Raw genomic sequence first — 21643 nt, 5'->3', positions numbered from 1 at the left:
TCTAACCTTAGGTCTGGATTGCACATAGCGGTTGAAAATAAAATACAAATCATACACAGTTTAATGCAATCTTCAAAATTGACCGCACATAGGCTGTTCGATCGCGGCGGTTCAATTAAACTAAAAGTTTTTCAGCCGAGTCTGCAACCACGAAAGAGCATTTTCATGTCTCGTTGAAATACTGAATACATTTAAATTAGTTGTGGAATTATAATAAAAAAAAAATATATATATACCTATCTGTCCGACCTTGTCTGACCTAGATAACATTTATCACATTGTATTTTGTAAATCCCCGATTTTTCCTCTTCCTCTATTTTATCTTTAGCGCTACCCTATAAAGATTTTAAATTATTACTTGTTGATGCAACTAGAGTTTTTTTTATACTGTTAAAGGTAATTTGGGTATGATGACCTCCAAAAAAACGTACAATTCGCAATACCTTATAAATTTCAATGGTACAAGAACTAAATATGTGAAATTAAAAATTGGGTATTCAATAACATTATACTTTTAAAAAAAAGTTTTAATTATCATAGTTTAATCCTTGGCAACGCGTCAACTGTAGTATGTTAAAAAGAGAACTGATAAATGATAATGTTGTTGAATGTAATTTTAAAGTTACTATAGTAAATAGTTTTATTATTCCAAATCAGACTACAATAGTTAAAGATATATTTTATATTGATATCATAATCTTGAAAATTACCTTAATGGTTTTTTTTAACAAGTATTTTTGTTTTAAATCCAAAGTCGATAATATAAGTTGTATAGTAATAACAAAACAGTAATATTTCACTAATACTAAATACAATATAAAGTAATTATGAAGACTTGTTATACTATGTGAAAAAGTAAGTGAAGAAGATATCCCCCGATCTCCCTTGTATATACTATTGACGTGAATTTACACGCGAATTACTTTAATAACAACTGGTTGGCTAATATATAAATCACGCCATAATATTTTGCTTATTAAGAAAACAAGTTTATCTAAACAATATTAATGAGAACTTACATTCTAAGAAGAATGTGATATAAATTATTTATTGATTATTTCAACAGTAACATCTATTACGCCATGTATGATTTGTAAATCGTTAATTAATTTTTCTGTGTTAATAAAAAAATATACTTAAATACAATTGTTTTTAATATAAAGCTCTTTGTACAACACTTTATAGTTATTTTTAGTTAAAACATATACACAAGTGTATTAATTCCATTAAATTGTTCTTGAAACGTACAGAATTTGGTGTACATACCGAATTGGGTCGTACTATAATAACATGTAATTCCATACTTGGCTAATAAACACAGATGTTGTAGCCGTAAAATAAATAAAACAAATTTGTAATTGTAAGATTTTTTCCCCTAAAACGTTTTTTTTCGCAATTGAAAATGATAATTTTTATCACATTTAAAACATATTTTATGTATTATTTCGTTTCTTCTAAAATGCTAAATTGTATTTAAACGTTATATATATATATATATACTCACTGGGTTTAATTAATAAATGAATTATTTGTTTTCATAGTTTTTTTATATAATGTGATCTCAATTTTTGACAATTTTATTTGTTCTTACCCCCCTCCCAACTCAGTTTTTTTGATAGCAACTTTTGGAACTTAAATGGTGGCGTATATATTTTTTTGACTTTTTAAATTGAAAATAATGTTCTAAACATTTTGACTGGTCGATAACCAGTTTCGGATAACTATTTTTGAAGTTATTGAAGTTTCAAGTTTAGGGCAGGAGGAAAGGTGAAGTGTAGTATTATTTTTATTTGCGCACATTTCTCAACCGTACTTCCCCTCCTATCCTTACTTTTTAACTCTTATAACTTTAAAAATAGTTATCCGAAACTGGTTATCGACCAGTCAAAATTTTCATACATTATTCTCAATTAAAAAAGTTAAAAAATATATATCATTTAAGTTACATTTAAGTTTCAAAAGTTGATATAAAAAATAATAGTTTAGAAGAGGGGCGGAAACAAATAATTTGTGGAAAATTGAGATCACATTATATAAAAACGCATTAAAAAAAAAAAAATTAAATCATTAAATAAACTTGGTAAGATATTGAGTGGCTCATGATAAAAAAATCACCCTATATATATATATATATGTAATAAAAATAGAACAATAAAAATAAATCCTAAATAACAAAATATTGTTTGTAGAGTTATAAGACATCAACCTTTATTATTTACACAACACAGAAATATAGGACAAAAACGTTTATACAATACATATGTTAATATAAAAACTTAAAAGAATACCAAATTTCAGCGATAAAATCCATGTTAAAAATGTTTGTTTTAATATTAAGTGCAATCTCAAATCTTATAATAATTTTATTGGGTTTAAAACCTAAATTATCAAACTTACGAATTGAAATATATGTTGTATAAATAGGTATATGTAGGTATAAATATATATATATATATATATATAAGAGGAATTTAGTAATTTCTTTTTACTCTGAAGTGTGACCAATTCCTACGCTTTTCCCAAATTACGAGTATATGGTATATCTAACCTTTTGTTATCGCGGTAACCGGTTAACCGCTAACGTCAATGATTGTCCCAGGCCTGTATATATTAAAGCCTACATTTAGTAGACACGAGTGGGTAATAAAATAAATAGACAAAAATGCCAGAAAATATTTTATAACAACAAACACGTAGGTTAGTGTTTTAATTTTAAAAATTATCCTCTAAAACTATCATTTATAAATCGATTTTTACCGGAGTACATTATTTACACACACATTATTTTTAAGAATACATCATTTTGACACATTGAAAAGGGCGTATGAAACAATTAATAGACAATATTTATCTTGAAAAAAACTATTCATGTTTATTATTAATAAACACATAAACGGTTCGAATCTCGGTCACTGGCGGTTTGTTCCTCCGGGCGGGCAACTGTCTGGGGTAAGAAATGACCACCTCTCTAGGGTCAACTTGTTTGGTAGCTTTGGGTCGGCAGCCAGCTATAAGCCCAAAAATGCCAAATCTAAATCGCCTAAGCCCCGACCGGTGGGAATAACGGACGTTAAACGTTAGAGAGTGAGAGATTATTAAACACATAAACATAAAATAATTATTGTGAAATATCTTTAACAATAAACACGATGATCTTATTGTAGTATATTATGTATAAATATTATTGTATTAAGTATATATATTTGTATTGATTGCCTAACGTAAAGTAAATTCAAAATCCTTTTGGTTTGTTCGACATCATTGAATCCAGTCTCACCAGTAAGCAGGGTCTAATGGTAGCGGTTAATGGAATACAAGCCAAGTGCCTCACATAATATTTAAAACGTGGTGCTTTTTAAATAAAACGTTTCTAATTCGGCGGCTCTTTGGCAACTGATTGCAAGTAATAATAAGAAAAACCACCCATTTATGATCAGCAGTTCTGCCACGAAGCCTGTTTGTGCGATACCGAAGTGTCCCAGGAGGAGCGAAATCGTTGTTGGTTAATATTAAACTAATACACGTTCCAGCTACAACGATTTGGCTTGCGTGGTCACACTGGTTTTAAAAAGGTTGACATCTATTCGATGACATATGCCATTTTAGTAACAATAGAGCTTTGGGGTGTAGCACATTGCGTTTTTATTTATAACACCTTTATTGAAACTGGTTGGGTTAGGTTCAAAGGATTCAAAGGATTCTGCGTGTCATGCTTGGAAGATGTATGGACAATTTCGCCACCCGTCTACAAGAATGCGTCGACAATAATGGACGCCACCTAACTGATGTAATTTTTCGCAGTAGATTATTTTATTTTTTATGTTTTGCAAATGGCAATGTTTCAGTAATTTATGGAAAAAATAAATTTTAAAATTGGTTTGAAAATGTGTAAAAGTCATTTCAAAAACACCATACCTCCCTGCCGGACCCCGTATATAGCGTATACTGCTTGGGGGTTTGTCGTGAAACCATTTGCTGTTCGGTCGAAACAGGACAAGGACCACACAAAGTACATACAAATATTATATACTCTGTTTATATAAAATTCGTTTGCACATTGTGCTCACTAGGAATCGCAAACAGATTAGTGAAATTCATAAAGAGCGAGATACTCTTTAATATACCTATTCACCGAATAAACAAACTATTTTATTGTAAAATATAAAGCTTAACGTCTCTTCAACGGTCTATGGGAGCAGTATGTTTTGATAACGTATTAAGAATAACTACAGAATCAGTTTCAATTTGACTTTTAAAATTATTAGAACAATAATTACTAAAATCCAATTTTGACCAATTGTTAAGTGTGAAAATTAATTTACTATACTATACTACACTATAATATTATTAAATTTTCCTTATTACTTTAAAAATATTTTTCACAAAGCTACACAATGAAAGATAACATCCCGCAATTTTGTTAGTTTTAAATAATTCAAATTAAAACAATTTAATAAAATAATAAAACATGTTCTTTGCGACCAGTTTTTATTATAGTGTTTAATGGTTATCGTTCAACAATGGCAGAGTGACAGATTAACCAACGATTTAATATCTATAAAAATATTTATTTGTATAACGACTGACTATATATATAAATCGCACTAATAGTATATATACAAACTAATAGTTTTTTGATAACTACAGTTACATATACAATTATTTATTTTCGTTTAACATTAGTCTTCATCAGTGAACAGGGACAGCGACAGGAATACAGGACAAAATACATCTGTTATTATAAGAACCGGAACAAGCCGAATCCATTAATAAAATATAAGACATATTATTATTAAATTTAGATTTAATGATATATAAATTAATATATAAATATATATTAGATATATTAATTGATAATAAATTCACAAGAAGTGTTTGGATATTCTATCAATAGCAAGGAAAAATTTAAAGAGAATTAATTGTGATAGTTTAATCATATTGCAAGTTATGAAAGATTAAATCAAGTAAAACCGGCAAAATAAATTAGGATAGCCGATAGAGGCAGTGGCGCCAAACTTAACACAAAATTCTGGATAAAAAATACAACTACGATTCTATAGGCAAATATTATTAACTCTCAAATTTGACACAATTAAATTTCGAAAAAAATATACAAACTCAATCTTTGTAATATACTTTATTTTTAAATGTCTGTATTTAGCTTGTTAACATGTACAGATTTTATCTCTGTTCGACACGCTCGTTCCAACTGGTTTTCAATAACCTTTACTGTACACAGCTGCAAATAGGATGAATTATTTGAACGAGGTTTGTCATCCAGAGCCATTCTCTCAAATAAGCAGCAGCTGGCGTTAAAAGACCGGATTACCAACTAAATTATGCGCCATACAAGTTTTAGGGGTGCAAGCATCGAGTGCTGCATGCTATATTATGATATATAAATAATTGTATGTCACGTTATATTATATTAGCGAGTTTCTGAATATTACATTATACAGGGTGTATCACCGTGAATCAAAATAAGTATAATGTTGAAGTTAATATCATTAGTTTTAGATTTCTTATTAATTTTAAAATATTGTTTACGTAGCTCAGTCAACATTCAGAAATATAAACATTTTATGTTTAATAATAAAATATTTAATAAATTAATAATTTTAAAATACAAATAATTTTCTAAATAAAAATGTTGAAAATAGCTTGTGCTTATGACATTTGTTTCTTTTAACTTAGTTCTACTTAGTAACTAATAAATTAAAATTCATCATGCACATTAATTATACACATAAAATATGTCACGTTAGGTTAGGTTTTAAAAAACACCTAAGGTAGTCGACACTAAGCGTGCAAAAATGTTTAGCTGCTGGGTCTAGTGGTGGCTGGCGCGTAAAACCTGAATCGAAAAATGTCTAGATGTAAGCAGGACTTCATTTCACTTCCTTATTATTCATTTATCTTATGTGTCTGGCCTGTTGTGGTATCCTACAGTAAGATATTATATTTCTCAAATATTGTTTTTTTTTTGTAATATATTTTATATTACAAGTTTGTAGTTAACTCGTATTATATGAGTATGTACTATTATCCCTATTTTGATTGTTTATGTTTTGTTTGGACCTTAAATGACACCTATAGTTTCTATAAAAGTACCTATATTAAAATCATTTTGTGTACTCTGTACTTCACAAAGTGGCATTATGTGTGAGCTGGTTGAATATAAAAATGATATAATAATAATGAAAGACATTTTCAAAATAAAACTTTTGGAAAATATGCTATTTGCTTTCAAAGTTTGCGGTTTTATTTAAAACTTTATAAAGCAGAGTTAAACAGGTCATATACCAATTTTTTTTCTAATTTCTAGTATTTGTGGATTATTTGGTATTTTAAGGTCATAAAAAATGCTTTTTTAGTTTTTAATAATGCAAATAATTGTTTATTAGAATATGATATCAATTATATTTATTGTATACATTAATAAATAATTGAAAAATAGGTATGTAAGTATTAAATAAATAAATTAAACATGTGTACAAAAACCTATTTTGGTTTTTTTTTTTTAAATATTGAGAAATAACTGGTCTAGATGTTATAAGACATCAACCTTTATTATTTACACAACACAGAAATATAGGACAAAAACGTTTATACAATACATATGTTAATATAAAAACTTAAAAGAATACCAAATTTCAGCGATAAAATCTATGTTAAAAATGTTTATTTTAATATTAAGTGCAATCTCAAATCTTATAATAATTTTATTGGGTTTAAAACCTAAATTATCAAACTTACGAATTGAAATATATGTTGTATAAATAGGTATATGTAGGTATATATATAAAAGGAATTTAGTAATTTCTTTTTACTCTGAAGTGTGACCAATTCACAATATTTTTTAAATATTGAGAAATAACTGGTCTAGATGTACAAGCAATGATAGAGTATTAAAAAAATTTAGAAAAAAATACAGTTTAGAATACTTGAATACAGGGAATCTAATAATTTTTTTTTTTAATTTCTTGTATTTGAGGGTTGAGTGGTATTTAAATGTAAACGGTAGAATAACAAAACATCGGAAGTTATTTGAAAAATACTTTTTAAGGAGCTGTTATAACATGACCAAACGTGCATTTTTCATCATCAGTAATTTTATCGAATTTTTCCTTGACGTCTTTCCAATCACACAAAGTGCAAAGTTTTTTGTCTTTTAATTCAATGGGCACAAGTTTTTCGTTAAGAAAGAAGGATACTCTATCAACATTATCATTACATGAGTAAAATGCGGCAATCATATTTGCAGCAAATGGATTTATGAATGAAGTTCTCCACTTTCTTTTGGCCATCTCATCCATATTGTCTGCTTTTAGAGCTGTATCGTCTTTAGCCAATCCTAGTATGGTGATGACTACAAACAGGTTATCTCTGTGTCCAAAATAAAGTACAGCTTTTGCTCCTTTCCTGTCAGCAGCATTTCTGAAATAGTGTAGACACATACAATTAGTGTTTGTTCGATTTTATTTAAGAAAAATTGTAAATTGTTTTTATATGCTATACTTAAAACTTAAGTTAAGTCTTGTCAACAACGGACAGCCCAGTCGATAGCCGTCCGGATTACCCCAACCAAGTTTGTAATACCAACCAATATCGTTCAAATACTCAAAAACCTGATGAAGCAGTTATAATAATTAACGAATATTTTTTCTAGTACACTAGCATCCGTAATATTACTTGAAGGTCCAGTGTACAAAACACAGTACACCACGGTGGTGTAATGCCCGTATTAACGGCTCTTTCGAGACGACAACTCTCATACATTGCTTTTCCATGTTCTGTAATTCGAAAACAAAATATTAAAACATCGAGTTTTCCAAACATCATAATTTACTATATTAGGTTGGTTAAGTTAGGTTTTCGACTACTAAGTACAACAAGTATAAAGGAGTCTGTGTTAAACTAAAAACCTGAGTAGGCCGGTGGAATCCCCAACCGCAAAGCCAACGTAGAGGGATTAAGGAAGGTGCACCGCAGAGCAGCGCCGAGAGCATCTGCGCCTACCGCACAGTGTCGCATGACGCAGCCAACATACTGGCAGCGATACCTCCAATAGACTTATTAGCGGTAGTTGTAAGTTATTTTGAATACAAAGTTCCTCGGGGCTCAATGTTTATATTGTTATTGGGCCCCCCACCCCAGCAGGGCTATGTTAGTTTTTAAGATACAAGTCGACGGCCCCAACGAAAAGGGCAGTAACTAATTTTTTGCCATTTTTCAGGAGACTAAAACCAAACTTTAAATCTGATTTCTTATTCTGTTTTTAATTTTTTTTGTATCGTGTTTTTTTTAATTAAAATTGATGTTAGGTGTTAAAAAAAATTAATAATGCTAATTTTGATTCTGATATAAAGCGGACGTAACTAATGATACTACTTTTTTCGTCGGAAATCGCTGTTTTGGGAGTTTTTAAAAATTGATTTTATGATGTCTTTGGGCTCTTTGAGATACTGCCGTTTTCCAGGGAAATAAATAAAAATATGCACTATCAGATTTTATCAAAACCTGAAAAATGATAAAAAGTGAGTTACTGTCCTTTTCGTTGGGGCCGTCGAGGTGTATAGTAAATAAAGGGTGCGGTTAAAGGGTGTGGAACACCCTCTCAACAAAGTTGTAATATTGTCTGGAACAATAAAGGGCTTCGGTGATCCGGGGGTCAGTAGTAATGCCTTGCTAGGCTGGTTCCCCCCCGGGTCTTTAAAGATGCACGTGAAGAAAAGAAAAACAATATATTAGTAAAACGGATAGGATTTGTTATACCACACCAAGCATTACACATGGGACATATTATTTAAATGATTACAAAACTAATCTTTTTAAGATATAGCACACATTTCATTGAATAATATTATTCGTAATTCGAAATTAATCGAATAAAAGGATACTCGAACAAAATATCGACATATTTTATATTTAGCAAAAAAATATTGATACAATATCCATTTACCATAGGTAAGAGTTGATCTCAACCCAATCCTTTAAGTTATACGTTGCAGCGTTGCTAGCATTTCAGAACCTTCTTATGCCGGGTCCACACAGACCGAACAATAATGAAACAAAACAAAAACACCATGTTTTTCAACAATTTCCAAACAATTTTGGTTTTTTTCAACATTTTGTTTTGTTTTTTAAGTACATAGCCGTGTCCCGTTCGTGGCGGTAAATTTTATCGATGTTTTTATTTTCATGAACACTATAGGTCGGTGTGGACACAAAATTGTGTTTAAATGTTAATTAGGTATTAATTGTAATTAAACATTAATGTGTTAAAAAATTAAAACAAGTTATATTAATAACTTGTTTATACAGGGTGATTCTTTTATCACGAACCAGTCAATATCTCACTGGGTTTAAATAATAACTGCATTTTTTTCCCATATTGTTCTTATACAATGTGATCTCATTTTTTCACAATTTTGTTTTGTTTTTACCCCCCTCCTAACTAAGATTTTTTGATAGCAACTTTTGAAGCTTAAATGGTGATGTATTATTTTGTTGACTTTTTAATTTGAGAATAATGTACTAAATATTTTGACTGGCCGATAACCGGTTTCGGATAATTATTTTTGTATATTTGAAGTTATAAGAGTTTAAAAGTTAGGATGGGAAGGGAAGTGGAGTGTAGTATTTTTTTTATCTGCGCGCATTTCCCAACCGCACTTCCACTCCCATCCTAACTTTTAAACTCTTATAACTTCAAAAATAGTTATTCGAAACTGGTTATCGACCAGTCAAAATTTGTAATTCATTATTCTCTATTTAAAAGGTAATAAAATATATACGTTACCATTTAAGTTTCAAAAGTTGCTATCAAAAAATCTATGTTGGGATGGGGAAAAAACAAAAAAAAAATTGTGAAAAATTGAGATCACATTGTATAAAAACAAGATGGAAAAAAAAATCGGTTATTAATTAAACCCAGGTGAGATATTGACTGGTTCATTCAGTCTGGACAAATGTTTTTTTACAGTTTTGTTTTTTACAAACAGAAAAAAAATTTGTTTTGTTTTTTTAAAACCTCTGAGTGGACCCGGCCTTAGAATGACGTCAAATTGTTAGTAATTTATTCGAATATCAATTTTATTACTATTTTATCATAGCATTATTATTTTAACATCATGAATAATGTTATATGAAATTTATCAAATAAAATATATATCTTTATATGCCATCAATACGTTATTCATTTTTTAATTTGTTGTTTTATTGAAATTTGCTTAAATGTGCATAGCAACACCCTTCTTTCAAAATAAATTAAATAGCAAAAAAATGAAGAATTTACCAAATCTAAGAGGTGACTTTAATCCAAGTTTATAAGCTATATTTTCCAGAGTTCTTAACATTATAGGACTGTTTTGGAATTTCGTCATTTCTGTTATTGGTCCTGTTCCTAGTGCTTTTTGTTTTGCTTTTTCTTCTTTAGTCAATTTTTTTTCTCTTAATTTGTCTATCTAAACAATTCGAAAAATATGTTTTTCAATATTTACCTAAATATCTAAATATTGTTACAGTATAGTTCAATTATATTTTACATTCAATGTCACATCCGTCTTTTCAAACATAGGTAAGTCATCAATACTTGTGATATTGATCTTTTTTCCAAATGCATTTTTTAAAAAATGATAGCCACTTTGTCTGGCGCGGGTTTCGTGTGAAGTTAATACCTATTGATTATTAAAAATCGCATACGAACACTTTATATAAGTACTTTAGTTTAAATAACAATAATCTATGTTTTAAATTTTACTTTATGGATTTCGGTATTGAATGTTTCTTGAAATATGTCACCAAATGCATTTTTTACTCTTAATGACAATTTTTTCATATCTTGTATTCCTTGTTCATTCAAATCTTTGTTAATATCATCGCTTACACCAATCGTCCAGTTTTGTATGGCTTCGATGTCTTCTTTTGGCATATTAGCATTTTTTTCCAAATCTTTTCTGAAAGGCAGTAATTTTTTCATATCTTTTGTGTCATCTTTGGAACCATATCTCGTACCGTGTCTGAACACACCAAATATTTGCTGAATCTGGCAGTCTGATTTGTACATTATTGTGTTTAACTTAATTAGTTTTGTGAGTGCATATTTGTATGATTCATTTTTAATTTACTTACTTTCCGGTACTTTCAAGTCATATCCATGTACAATGTCATAAGCCGTTTTGGAGTCGAAAAACCAGTATTCTTTTTCGGATTCTGGCACACTTGTGACATGCTGACCAAAAAAATAAATAATTGCACCAAACAACTGATACATTTTATTCATATACATTTCAATCGTAGGAGGAACTACAAACAAATGTTTTAATTATCAAAATATAAGTAATGGTTTAATCGTTTAGTAACAATAATGCTGACCTTAAAAAAACGCACAACTGAAGCAATCAACTGCTATATCTTATACTTATAAATTTCAATGGCACAGGAACTAAACATATGAATTTAAAAAACTGGTTATTCAATAATTTTTAGTTTTAGAGAAAGTATTAATTATCATAGTTTAATTCATGGCAACACGCCAATTTTAGTATGTTAAAAAGGGCACTGATAATATTGTTGAAGGTAATTTTAAAGTTACTATAATAAATAGTTTTATTAACCCATCATTCCCAATCAGACTACGATAGTAGTTAAAGATGTATTTTATATTGATGTAATAAACTTGGAAATTACCTTAATGGTATTAAAGTATTTTTTTTTTACTTTAAAGTTGATAGAGTTTTTTTTTAATAAAAAAAAGTATTAGAATTTTGGAGAACTTCTAATTACTTTAAACTAATTTCGCCATACTTAGAAAAAGATAATAGGTTTAAAAAAAAAACTTTGTGTTAAAAGAAAGTTCTTAAACAATAAAAAATTTGTTGAATGCATACCTTGTCTTTTGTCTTGCGCCGAAACTTTACAAATGTGAATTACTTATACATTAATATGAGAGCTGTAACATAAGTATAACACACATTTTGTGGAGCATGAAAAAATAAATGCCTAATATTTACGTCATATATTATTGGTAAATCATTGATTTATTTTTCTGCGTTAGTAAAAAAATATTCTTGAATACAGATGTTGTTTTCGATATAAAACTCTTTGTACAACGCTTTATAGTCGATTTAAGACAAAACAAATATAAAAGTGTATAATATAATATGGCATACTATAATAACATGTTGTTCTATACTTTGCTAAAAACCACAGATGTAGAAGCTGTAAAATAGTTAAAAGACCAACAATATGTGTGCTTGTAAGATTTTTCCCCCTAAAAGATGTTATTTTTGCAATATTTGTTAATAAAAGGAAATCGTATTTGAATGTCTAAAAAATATTTCTTATCACAAAATTATTATGAAAACAATAATAGGACATAATACCATAGTAACATAATTAAATTGTTTAAATGTTTTATATGGCATAGTTGAAATGTTTTTTTGCTACTTGGATTATTCAAATAAAAAGATTATCGCTAAATAAAAGTTTATTTAATATTTTTTTAATGATATTTAGGTTATTTGAATAGTTTTTTTTTTTGGATTAAGCACTTAGAACTGTATGCATTTCATTATGGTACAAATCTAAAACATTACACAAAAACAGTTATTAGAACATTATGTTGATGGCTTTATCGAAAAATGTTGATTATTATTGTTTTTAGAGTTATGAAACATCAACAGTTTTTTTTGTGCATAGCACTGAAAAATAGGCAAAACGTTTTTACAATACATACATGCGTTAACATAAAAACCTAAAACAATAATACATTTCTACAACAAACTCCTGTTTAAAATGCCGGTTTCATTTAAAGTACAATTTCAAATTTTATAATAATTTTATTTTGTTGGGATTTTTCTACAACGTCGGTGGTTTAAAACCCAAATATATATATATATATATATATATATATTATATGTAAATGGAATTTACTATATTCTCTGACTCTGAACCTTCTTTCTAAATTACGACTGTATGGTAACTAACTCTTTGTTACCGTGATACAAGTACCTATTGTAACCTAATATCTATCTGAACTGGCGACCGTCGTAATGACTATAATAACTTTATAATAAACCCATTAAAACAACTATTTATAGATTTTCTGTTATATGGCCTCGGTTATGTGTTTCCTAAAGAGATCATCCGTCTGCTCTCTTGATTGCAATATTTATTATGGGCTTGAGTAGTTTTTAGCTTCGATGCAATTTTAAGCGTTGTGTCGATCAAATTTTTTCTGATAATCTAAAACTGGACGCAAAAAATATCTACTTCTGAAAATTGTACTAAGTTCAAAATGATTTAGAATGACATGGAAGGAAATTGATTAATTGAAGCGTACCAAGTCTGAATTCTGAATTATCTCCTTTTGTCGGTCTAAAAATAACATTAGCTTTGATTTCGGTGGATATTTTGTTGAAGTGTTTATTATAAATGTTTTTGGTGTCGTATTTCATTTCGACTTTTTTGGCCTTTTTTTATCGAACGAATAAAATCAAAGTCATTTAAAGTTTTGTGTTTTCTCATTTGGGCTACTAAAAAATAAAAAAATAAGGCATGTCTCATAACACTTTGCATGGAGTGGCCTAATTTTATCACTTGACCAGATTCGAAGACAATGTATTGGTTTTAAGAGAAACGAAAACGGTAACAATTTGAACACGTCTTCTCTGGATTTATCTGTAAATAGTGATCAGATGAGTCTTATTTTGAATTTCTCACTCAATGTCGTGTGTTACGGATATTTTAAATATTTTGAATACCTTAAAGTTATTGACTGTTGTTCTCGATTTGCGAGAACTTATTGTTTTTTTTTTTTAAATTCAATTACGCCTAATTTATTTAAATAATAATGTAACTTGTATAGTATACAATATTATACTTGCCAATTACATTTAAGTTACATATACGCCTAGGTCGAAAATGTTTTCTTTCTTATTATTTCTGTAAATGTTTTATTTGCTACTTTATGTACATCACACAACTGCGCAGTTAGGTATTATATCAACTTAATTCCTTAATTTTGCACACATTTTTGAAATTTAAATTTATGTTAAATATTTTATATGCAACAAGAAACTGCGTTGTGTTGCCGCATGGTCTATAAATGTGAAATTCGTTAATACAAACCGCAGCCGCTTTAATTTTATATTGTATGTGATTAAGTTATTGTTCATCACCAAAAGACGCATTGTGTCCCTGTCGATGGATAGTCCTCTGGTGAGTAAATGTACGCATTATTTTTATTGTAATATCATTAATCAGTTTTTATACTGAATCGAAGACTACTGGTGTACAGCCTATACTTGGTAAAACGTTACTGAATCGTTAACAAAATTCTACCGTCCCCGAGCGCCAGTCACTTTGTATTTTTTACAAAATAGCTAGGAAAACTTAGATTTTAACACATTCATTCGGCATTTTACCTCGTTAATAGAATAACTCGAACACTCGTTGTTAGACAATTTTACCTACCCAAAAAATTACCCATTATTAGTAGTCATTAGGAAATTTGCTTCCGTGCCGAAAGCTTGCACTTGAATTTTCGTATCCATAAACGGTAGTCAAGTAGAAAATTAAAGAGCCGAGTTACCCACCCCCTAGGTTTCCCGTCATTACTATATTTGAAGACTGCTTTTTGTTTGTACCCTCTGGCACCCTATTTTTCGGGCGTACGCTCTTTGTGTACACACAAACGACTGTGACCGGAGGAACAGGCCTGTGTTCACGTTTATGTGTTGAATATTGGCACTAGGGGAGAATAACAATGTATATATATATATATATATATACATATATAAGTACAGTAGGTTCTCGTGTTATTGATTTGTGCGAGGGTGAGCTCGTGTACGTATCGCGCTTGCGTGCCCCTTTTCGTCAGGGTCTTTTGGACTTGAGCGTGCGCGGCCAGTGTACCACTGGTCGACAGTCTGTTGAACCTATCCCCATCGAAAGGATTGGCATAACCGGCAAGGTCTACACACATATAGGTACAAGGACATCCGTAAACGCACGCTCAACAGCTGTGAGTAACCTTTTGTGTATATTGTGTGTGTGTTATTCGAATATTTTGTTACGATTTTCCCTGCACGAGCCGAGCGTTGCACATATGTTGTCAACGATTGCTACAATCCATAATATTCTATTTCTTGTTACGCTTTTCTGTTTACGCCGTTTTGCCGACGTCGTAAAATCATTTGAAATCGACATACGACACCGCAGGAGTGTTTTCAACACAATTGAAATGTTCTGTACCCTTGCTACAGTCAAAACGGGTCTTATCGTACAAATCAGCTGTACCTTGGATCCAACGATGAGGGGAAAATGCTTGCTTTCGGCTATTTCGTTTTTTTGGAGTTAAACTTTTGTCGTTGCGCTTACATTTTGTATGAATACCCTATAAGAGTTTTTAGCTGTTTTACAAGTCGACGAGAGATGAATTGCGGCGGCGGATCAGTGTGCGCAGATATTTCACTGCACGTTTCTCTTCTGCCTACACTGTTAAGTAACGCTGATAACACGTTAACAGGGTGTTTCGCAAATGTATGTCACTCCTTATGAGATTGTGAAACTGTAAATATTCCATGACACTTCCTGCGAAATCCTCATACAATGTAATGTATCACTCAACATTTTGTGTTTTCCAAATAAATACAAAAATTTACGAAAACGAGTTTCTGTCGTACACGGTTTCTAAAAAAAATCATACAGGTTTTTGGGCATTATTCCATGTTACAAATAAAAAAAAATGTTGTTAAATTCTAATTAATTGTGTTTTGATTAAAATTTTCATAAATTCGAAATTTTAGACTTGGCACGATTTTTGCGAGCAATATTTTTGTCAGCTGTCAAATGAAATATCAATTTCGATTGACAAAAATATCGTGGCATAATTAATTTAAATGGTTTATTAATGAGAAATAACGGTAAAACTCCAAGTTTTTTGAGCTGCAAAAAATTAAACAAATGTTTCAACATTTTTACAATATAGGCTTTAAAAACATAACATTGACACACGTTTACGATACACCTGTTTGTAGTAAATCGGTCCCCGGTCATGTAATAATTTGTTTTTTCTCGTGTCGAAATAGTAAACGATTACAATAGCTGCTTAACGTCACGAGTTATAGCAAATTTTTCAAAATGATATAGAAACGAAAACAAAATAATCAAAACCGAAACGATGATTACTGGTATTTTAGGCGTATTAAAATTGACGAAAAATTAGCTGTAGACGAATTTATGTGTAAAAGCCGGGTCGGCACGATTCACTCCGGATGGTCTTTTGGCGAACCAAACACGGACCTGGCCCCACTTTGTGAGCTGTTCGGGTTGGATGATTTTGACATTTACCGCGGTTCGTTTTCAATGCGTCCAAAACGAGATCCGTCCAGAGTGGACCGTGCAGAAAACTTGTCGTGTAATTTTTTAAACCGAAAACGTGTCACATTGAATGAACTCAGTAAAATGTTTTGTTTCCCAGATGGATCCGGTCGAAAACAAAAGACGGGCAGCAACGCAAGGCGCGTCCAAACCAAGTGACCTCCGTCGGCCCGGGTTAAACACGACGGTCCGTGCTGAAACAGCACCCGCGGTCGAGCAACTCGCGCCGGCCAAACTGCAAACACTGCCAATCCAAACACACGACGCTGGTCGTTTACTGGGGGAAGCTTACGACGATATCCGGTCGGCGTTTCGGATTGCCAGCGAACGTGGTACGGCGCACTGGCCACAACAATGGCGGCAGGCGCTTCAAGTGTTCGAAAGCTATCGCATGTGTCCGGCAACGGCCGAGAATGGAACACAAACACCGAACGGAAGCGTGTCGTTGGAATTCCCGGAAGCGCTGCGCTACGCTCGGACCGCGTCCTTAATGGAAATCGCTAAGAACAACGGGGCCGACACAATGTACTCTCGAGGATTCGTACACGGGTTTACCAATCGCACCGTGGTCATGCCCAAATCCTACACTCGAGTGCCCCAATCGCCTCGTTGGGAACGGATACTGCGGTTGATCGAGAACGATTTTAAAAAACCTACCAACGCCAAGAATTCCTCTAAGCGGCGGTCGTCGGACAAACAGTTCAACGGACGCCAACAAGAGTCCAAAAAGAGCCGAAGCCCGATGAAATTTCGACCCAGTCGGGGGGCAAAGGTATATTATTAGTGTATTAGTTTAGATAACAATATAGTTATTAATTACACGTGTTGACGAAAACTGTTAATAAGCGACGAATAAGCATTTTATTGAAAATTCGAGACGTTAACTTTGGTTTCGGTTTGTTCGAAATAATGATAATTATTTATTATTATACAATTATTAATCGCTGTCTACCGAGAACGACTATAATTCGTACTTGAAGGTGAAAAAATATACGTTATAATAACAATATTTATTTTGTCGTACGGATAAAGAATTTTATTTGTGTTTATTATGATAATAAACTTAATTATCCGACCGAAGTCCTCAATTATTTTAACATAATACACCTATGCATTCATTAATGGTCATGAAAGCAGAGTTACCAGTAAAATATAATTAAATAACGAATAAAAACTATAACATTTTTTTTAAAAACGTATTAATTGAAATGAAAACATATTATTTCTTTCGGAATAATTTGTATTCGCACATTTTGACCTAGTATTATTCGAGTTAACTAACAAAAATCTAAAACGATTAATATTTTATCAAACGTCTAGTAGGCTTTTAAAGTAAAATATTAATTTTAATATTTTATTCTGTAGCTATCAAATGTCAAACACACAACGGTCCTATCGACAACTGAAGGAGGTCCATCGCACTCACGTGATCAGTTCCAATCATCTACACAACAGAAACAGTAAACATATTTCTTTATTAAGATGACCAAGGGCAGACTAAACGAGAATTAATCACCAGGTGGAGAACTATCTGGTGCTTAAAAGTATTTTTTTTTTTTTAATTGTCTAAAGACATTTTTGTTTAAACGATTAAAAAAGTCTTTATAAACTTAAATCAAAAGGAGTATTAACACATACATCCGAGTAACGTACATATATACAAAACATAAGTAGGGTTCTACTTCCAGTGAAGTAGCCTAATTCTTAATTTAAAAATGATTTTATTTTTTACGTAGTTAAGTGGTTTTAATATTCAAGAGATATTCTGATATCTTCAACAGTAACTAGGAATTAAATCAATAATAATTATAGTACATAACTAACAGTACTGCAATTGTATTTGTTAAACACAATTTTTTGTACCTCATTTTCAATGTATTTTTGTATTAATAGAATTATTACCTTATAATTCTTATACAATAAGAAAAATAACTGAAAAAATACTATAAAAGTAACCAATGTTTTTTATCTGGGTTATAAGCCAAATATGTAGTCTTGTTTGCTTTGTACTGTACTTTTTATTTAATTTAAACTAAACATTATTCTGTACATTATACATTTACAATAAATTTGTTTTTCTTATAATTACGTACATGTCTTGAATTAGCGTGTGAGGAGGCCACCAATTGGTAAGCCCTTAGTGTACTATGTCTATATTCTATAACTTAAGTCTAGTATTATAACATTATTATGTAACAAAAAATTATATAGTAATTTTCCTGGTTAAATGGTTTATCGTTATGTACATTACATTAGTACAGTAATATCATAATTGGTTTTTCATCTAGGTTTGAAACGTTAGTTGTACTTACACCTTATACCTAATTATATGATGCCGTTTATTATTTTATTATTGTTAATACCGTTGAATATAAAATAAAATAATTTTCGTTTAAGCGTAAAAAAAATTGGAGACACATTGTGTAAATATCTTGAAAAAAGGTGGGACCAAACAAATACATGCTTCGTTCGAATGAATAACACATACTTATATAAAAGTATAAGCAGATAGATTTATTGATTTTCTTTATAAAAATGTTAAATATAATATTATTACAATAGTATACTATTTTAAATATAACATAAACAATACATAACGATAATAATTATCTCCGTGAACTAAACTTATTGTGGACACAATATTATGTTTGTAATTGGCAAATAAAGTATTAAATTTAATATTGAATACTAGTGTCTTAAAAATGTAATTTGTTAATCAATAGTTGTATTGTACAATTTAAAGCTTGTAAACAAACAAACATCTATATTTAAGTACACTGCCAGTTTAATGGCAACATTAAAATGATTTTGATATCCAAATTCAGTTCTTAATTTCAGTACGTTGTACATATTTGCTTGTTTAGATCTTGTACAATAATAATTGTACTTAAATTTAATTAAAAAAATATCTAAGTAAAACATATAAATGACATTTCTTTTATATGCAGTTGTGCTAAGTGTAATAGGTTATAAGCAGTATATAATAAACAATTTTTCATTCTGAATGGCTTTTGAAATTACACCTTAATTAATGAATTGAAAGTGATTTACAGTGACGTAAGGTGTGAATCATATGCACTACCTAAAACTTCAATACCATGATTTGTTTTTTTAAAATACATAAAATACGATTTTTTTAACAAAGCATTTATAATAATAAAAAATGCAACGTTTATAGAGTAATAATGATAATATTGTAAGTACAGCTAACAAATAAAAAGTAAACTGGGGCATATGTTAAAAAATGGGGAAAGCGCAACTAATAAATATTACCTAAGATAACCATTTTATTTAAAATGTATTTAAAGCTAATACAATTTTTAGCATTCAGTGGTAAAAATAATTTAGTTAAAATTTGATATGTTAATTATTACTATGAACAGCAGCTAGTGGTTACATGCACTTTCCTCATTAAATTATTTACAATTAAAAAAACATTTTACGTAAATAGGTTGTTTAATAGTTAAAAAACCAAAGCAATTGATGTATAACTAAGGTTTCGAGTTACATTTTAAGCAAATGACTTGTCTTTAAATTTTTTATCTTAGAAATGTTTAAATAAAATAAAAACTCAAAGAACAACAAATTGAAAAAAATATGTTCTAACAGAGCTTGACGCTATAAAAGTACAAGCTTCGTGTGGTATATTACTTACATTACTTATTATTATTACTTTAATTAAGGTGACATTTTGAATAAATACTATATTATTAGATAATTTATATTGCATAATCACTAAGTTATTGTCTGAATTCTTATGCACTATCACTATGCCATGATAGTACGTTGTGAAATATCAATTCAATGAATTAATCCACCAACATTTCATAGGGGATAGGTATTGGAAATATAATACATCATTTAAAAATGACTCAATAAATGGTCTCAATAAATGACTCAATAAAAACTGGTCTATAAATCAATTTTTTTTCTAATTTCTAATGTATGTAAATTGATTGGTATTTAAAAGTAGGAGTGGAAAGAACGAAACGTTAGAAGGTATTTTAAAGTTACCTTCTAAATAAGTGTTATATCATAATAATAAAGCTATTTTGTTTTTATTCATGCAAATCATTGTATATTATCAATAATATTTATTGTATACAAAAATATATTATAAAAAATAATTATGTAAGTCTAGTCTGTTTGGGTATCCTACATAAATCATATTATATTTCTTGAATATTGTTGTAACTTGTAGTATTTATTATCACTACTTAGTAAAAAGTTTTAAAAACATAGCAATATAAAAGTTTACTGTTTTTTTAAAACTCTATAGAGCAGTTTTAAAAAAATTGACATATAAATTGAAATTCGCCCTACATGTATATTCTGCATTTGTTTTAACAATAAATCACGTTCTGTACATTAAAATAAAATATGAAAAATGTATTCAAAAAAATATTTAGACCATTATAAAAATATATTTGAAAACGAAAAATAAAAATCACGTTCTGTGTTGTATTGTGAAATATCAATTCAATGCATTTTATACACCCAAAACCATTCAAATACAGGCCATATACCAATTTTTGTTTTCTAATTTCTAGTATTTGTGGATTAGTTGATATTTATTAATTGGTGTTATATCATAATAATAGAGTTTTTTTAGTTTATAATCGTGCAAATCATTGTACATTACAATAGAATATCGAAAATATTTATTATATGCATACAATTGAAAAATAGATATGAAAGTATTAAGTAAATAAATTAGACATGGGTGCGAAACCCTTGTTCGGTAACCAAATCCAAAGTGTCGCTCTATGACTTTGTTATTTAAAAATGATTAGTGTACTGTTTGTTGTGATTAACAGGACTGTTGAAATAGTGGAAAAGTAGAACAAATTATCCATAGGATAATATTTAGTTTTGTAAAAAATACGTTTTATTGTGTACGTTGAAACTTTATGGGTCTTTCGGTCGTCAGCAAAATATCTATTTAAATATTTGTGTATCTGTTTTGAAAATGTTCCCGTTCACCAGTCGGCGGCCTGAGTCATCTCGTTGTTTACGACGTTGGTTCTTATGCCTAAATAAACAGGCATAGTCGCACACATTCCGTGGCTCAATAATACTTCTGTTTCAAGTCTGAAAAATAAAATATATACTGTACACTTATTGCATACAATTATTGAATATTATCGTTTTCCATGATCTAATTGAAAGTATTTTTTTAATGGGTAGTTTTAAGGGTTATTAAAAAAAAAAAAAAAACTCGCAACATACCTCTTTGATTCGCCTATCAGATTGTATT

At 29.8% G+C, this 21643-nt stretch overlaps 1 protein-coding gene across 2 annotated transcripts; it reads right to left on the bottom strand.

Moving 5' to 3' along the window:
• Positions 1-6788: 6788 nt before the first annotated feature.
• On the bottom strand, positions 6789-11982 carry LOC126839927 (multiple inositol polyphosphate phosphatase 1-like). Of its 2 annotated transcripts, none has more exons than XM_050575384.1 (9): positions 11892-11982; positions 11377-11446; positions 11134-11307; positions 10763-11055; positions 10548-10679; positions 10298-10466; positions 7693-7793; positions 7519-7628; positions 6789-7437 (listed from the first exon to the last, which is right to left on the bottom strand). In XM_050575384.1, exons 3-9 carry the CDS (start codon positions 11288-11290, stop codon positions 7062-7064), a joined length of 1338 nt encoding a protein of 445 aa, XP_050431341.1. In that variant the 5' UTR covers positions 11291-11307; positions 11377-11446; positions 11892-11982; the 3' UTR covers positions 6789-7061. The 2 variants fall into 2 exon arrangements, with proteins under 2 accessions (XP_050431341.1, XP_050431342.1); XM_050575385.1 differs by lacking the exon at positions 11892-11982 and adding an exon at positions 11692-11819.
• Positions 11983-21643: the final 9661 nt, after the last annotated feature.

Source organism: Adelges cooleyi, unplaced genomic scaffold (assembly GCF_023614345.1).
Source record: "Adelges cooleyi isolate 19-005CV unplaced genomic scaffold, UGA_ACOO_1.1 ACOO_flye_CR_arks_rails_tigmint_CR_PRNA_31, whole genome shotgun sequence".
Lineage (NCBI taxonomy): Eukaryota > Metazoa > Arthropoda > Insecta > Hemiptera > Adelgidae > Adelges > Adelges cooleyi.
Note: the sequence above shows the minus strand (reverse complement) of the source record. Positions and strands in the feature narration are given on the sequence as shown.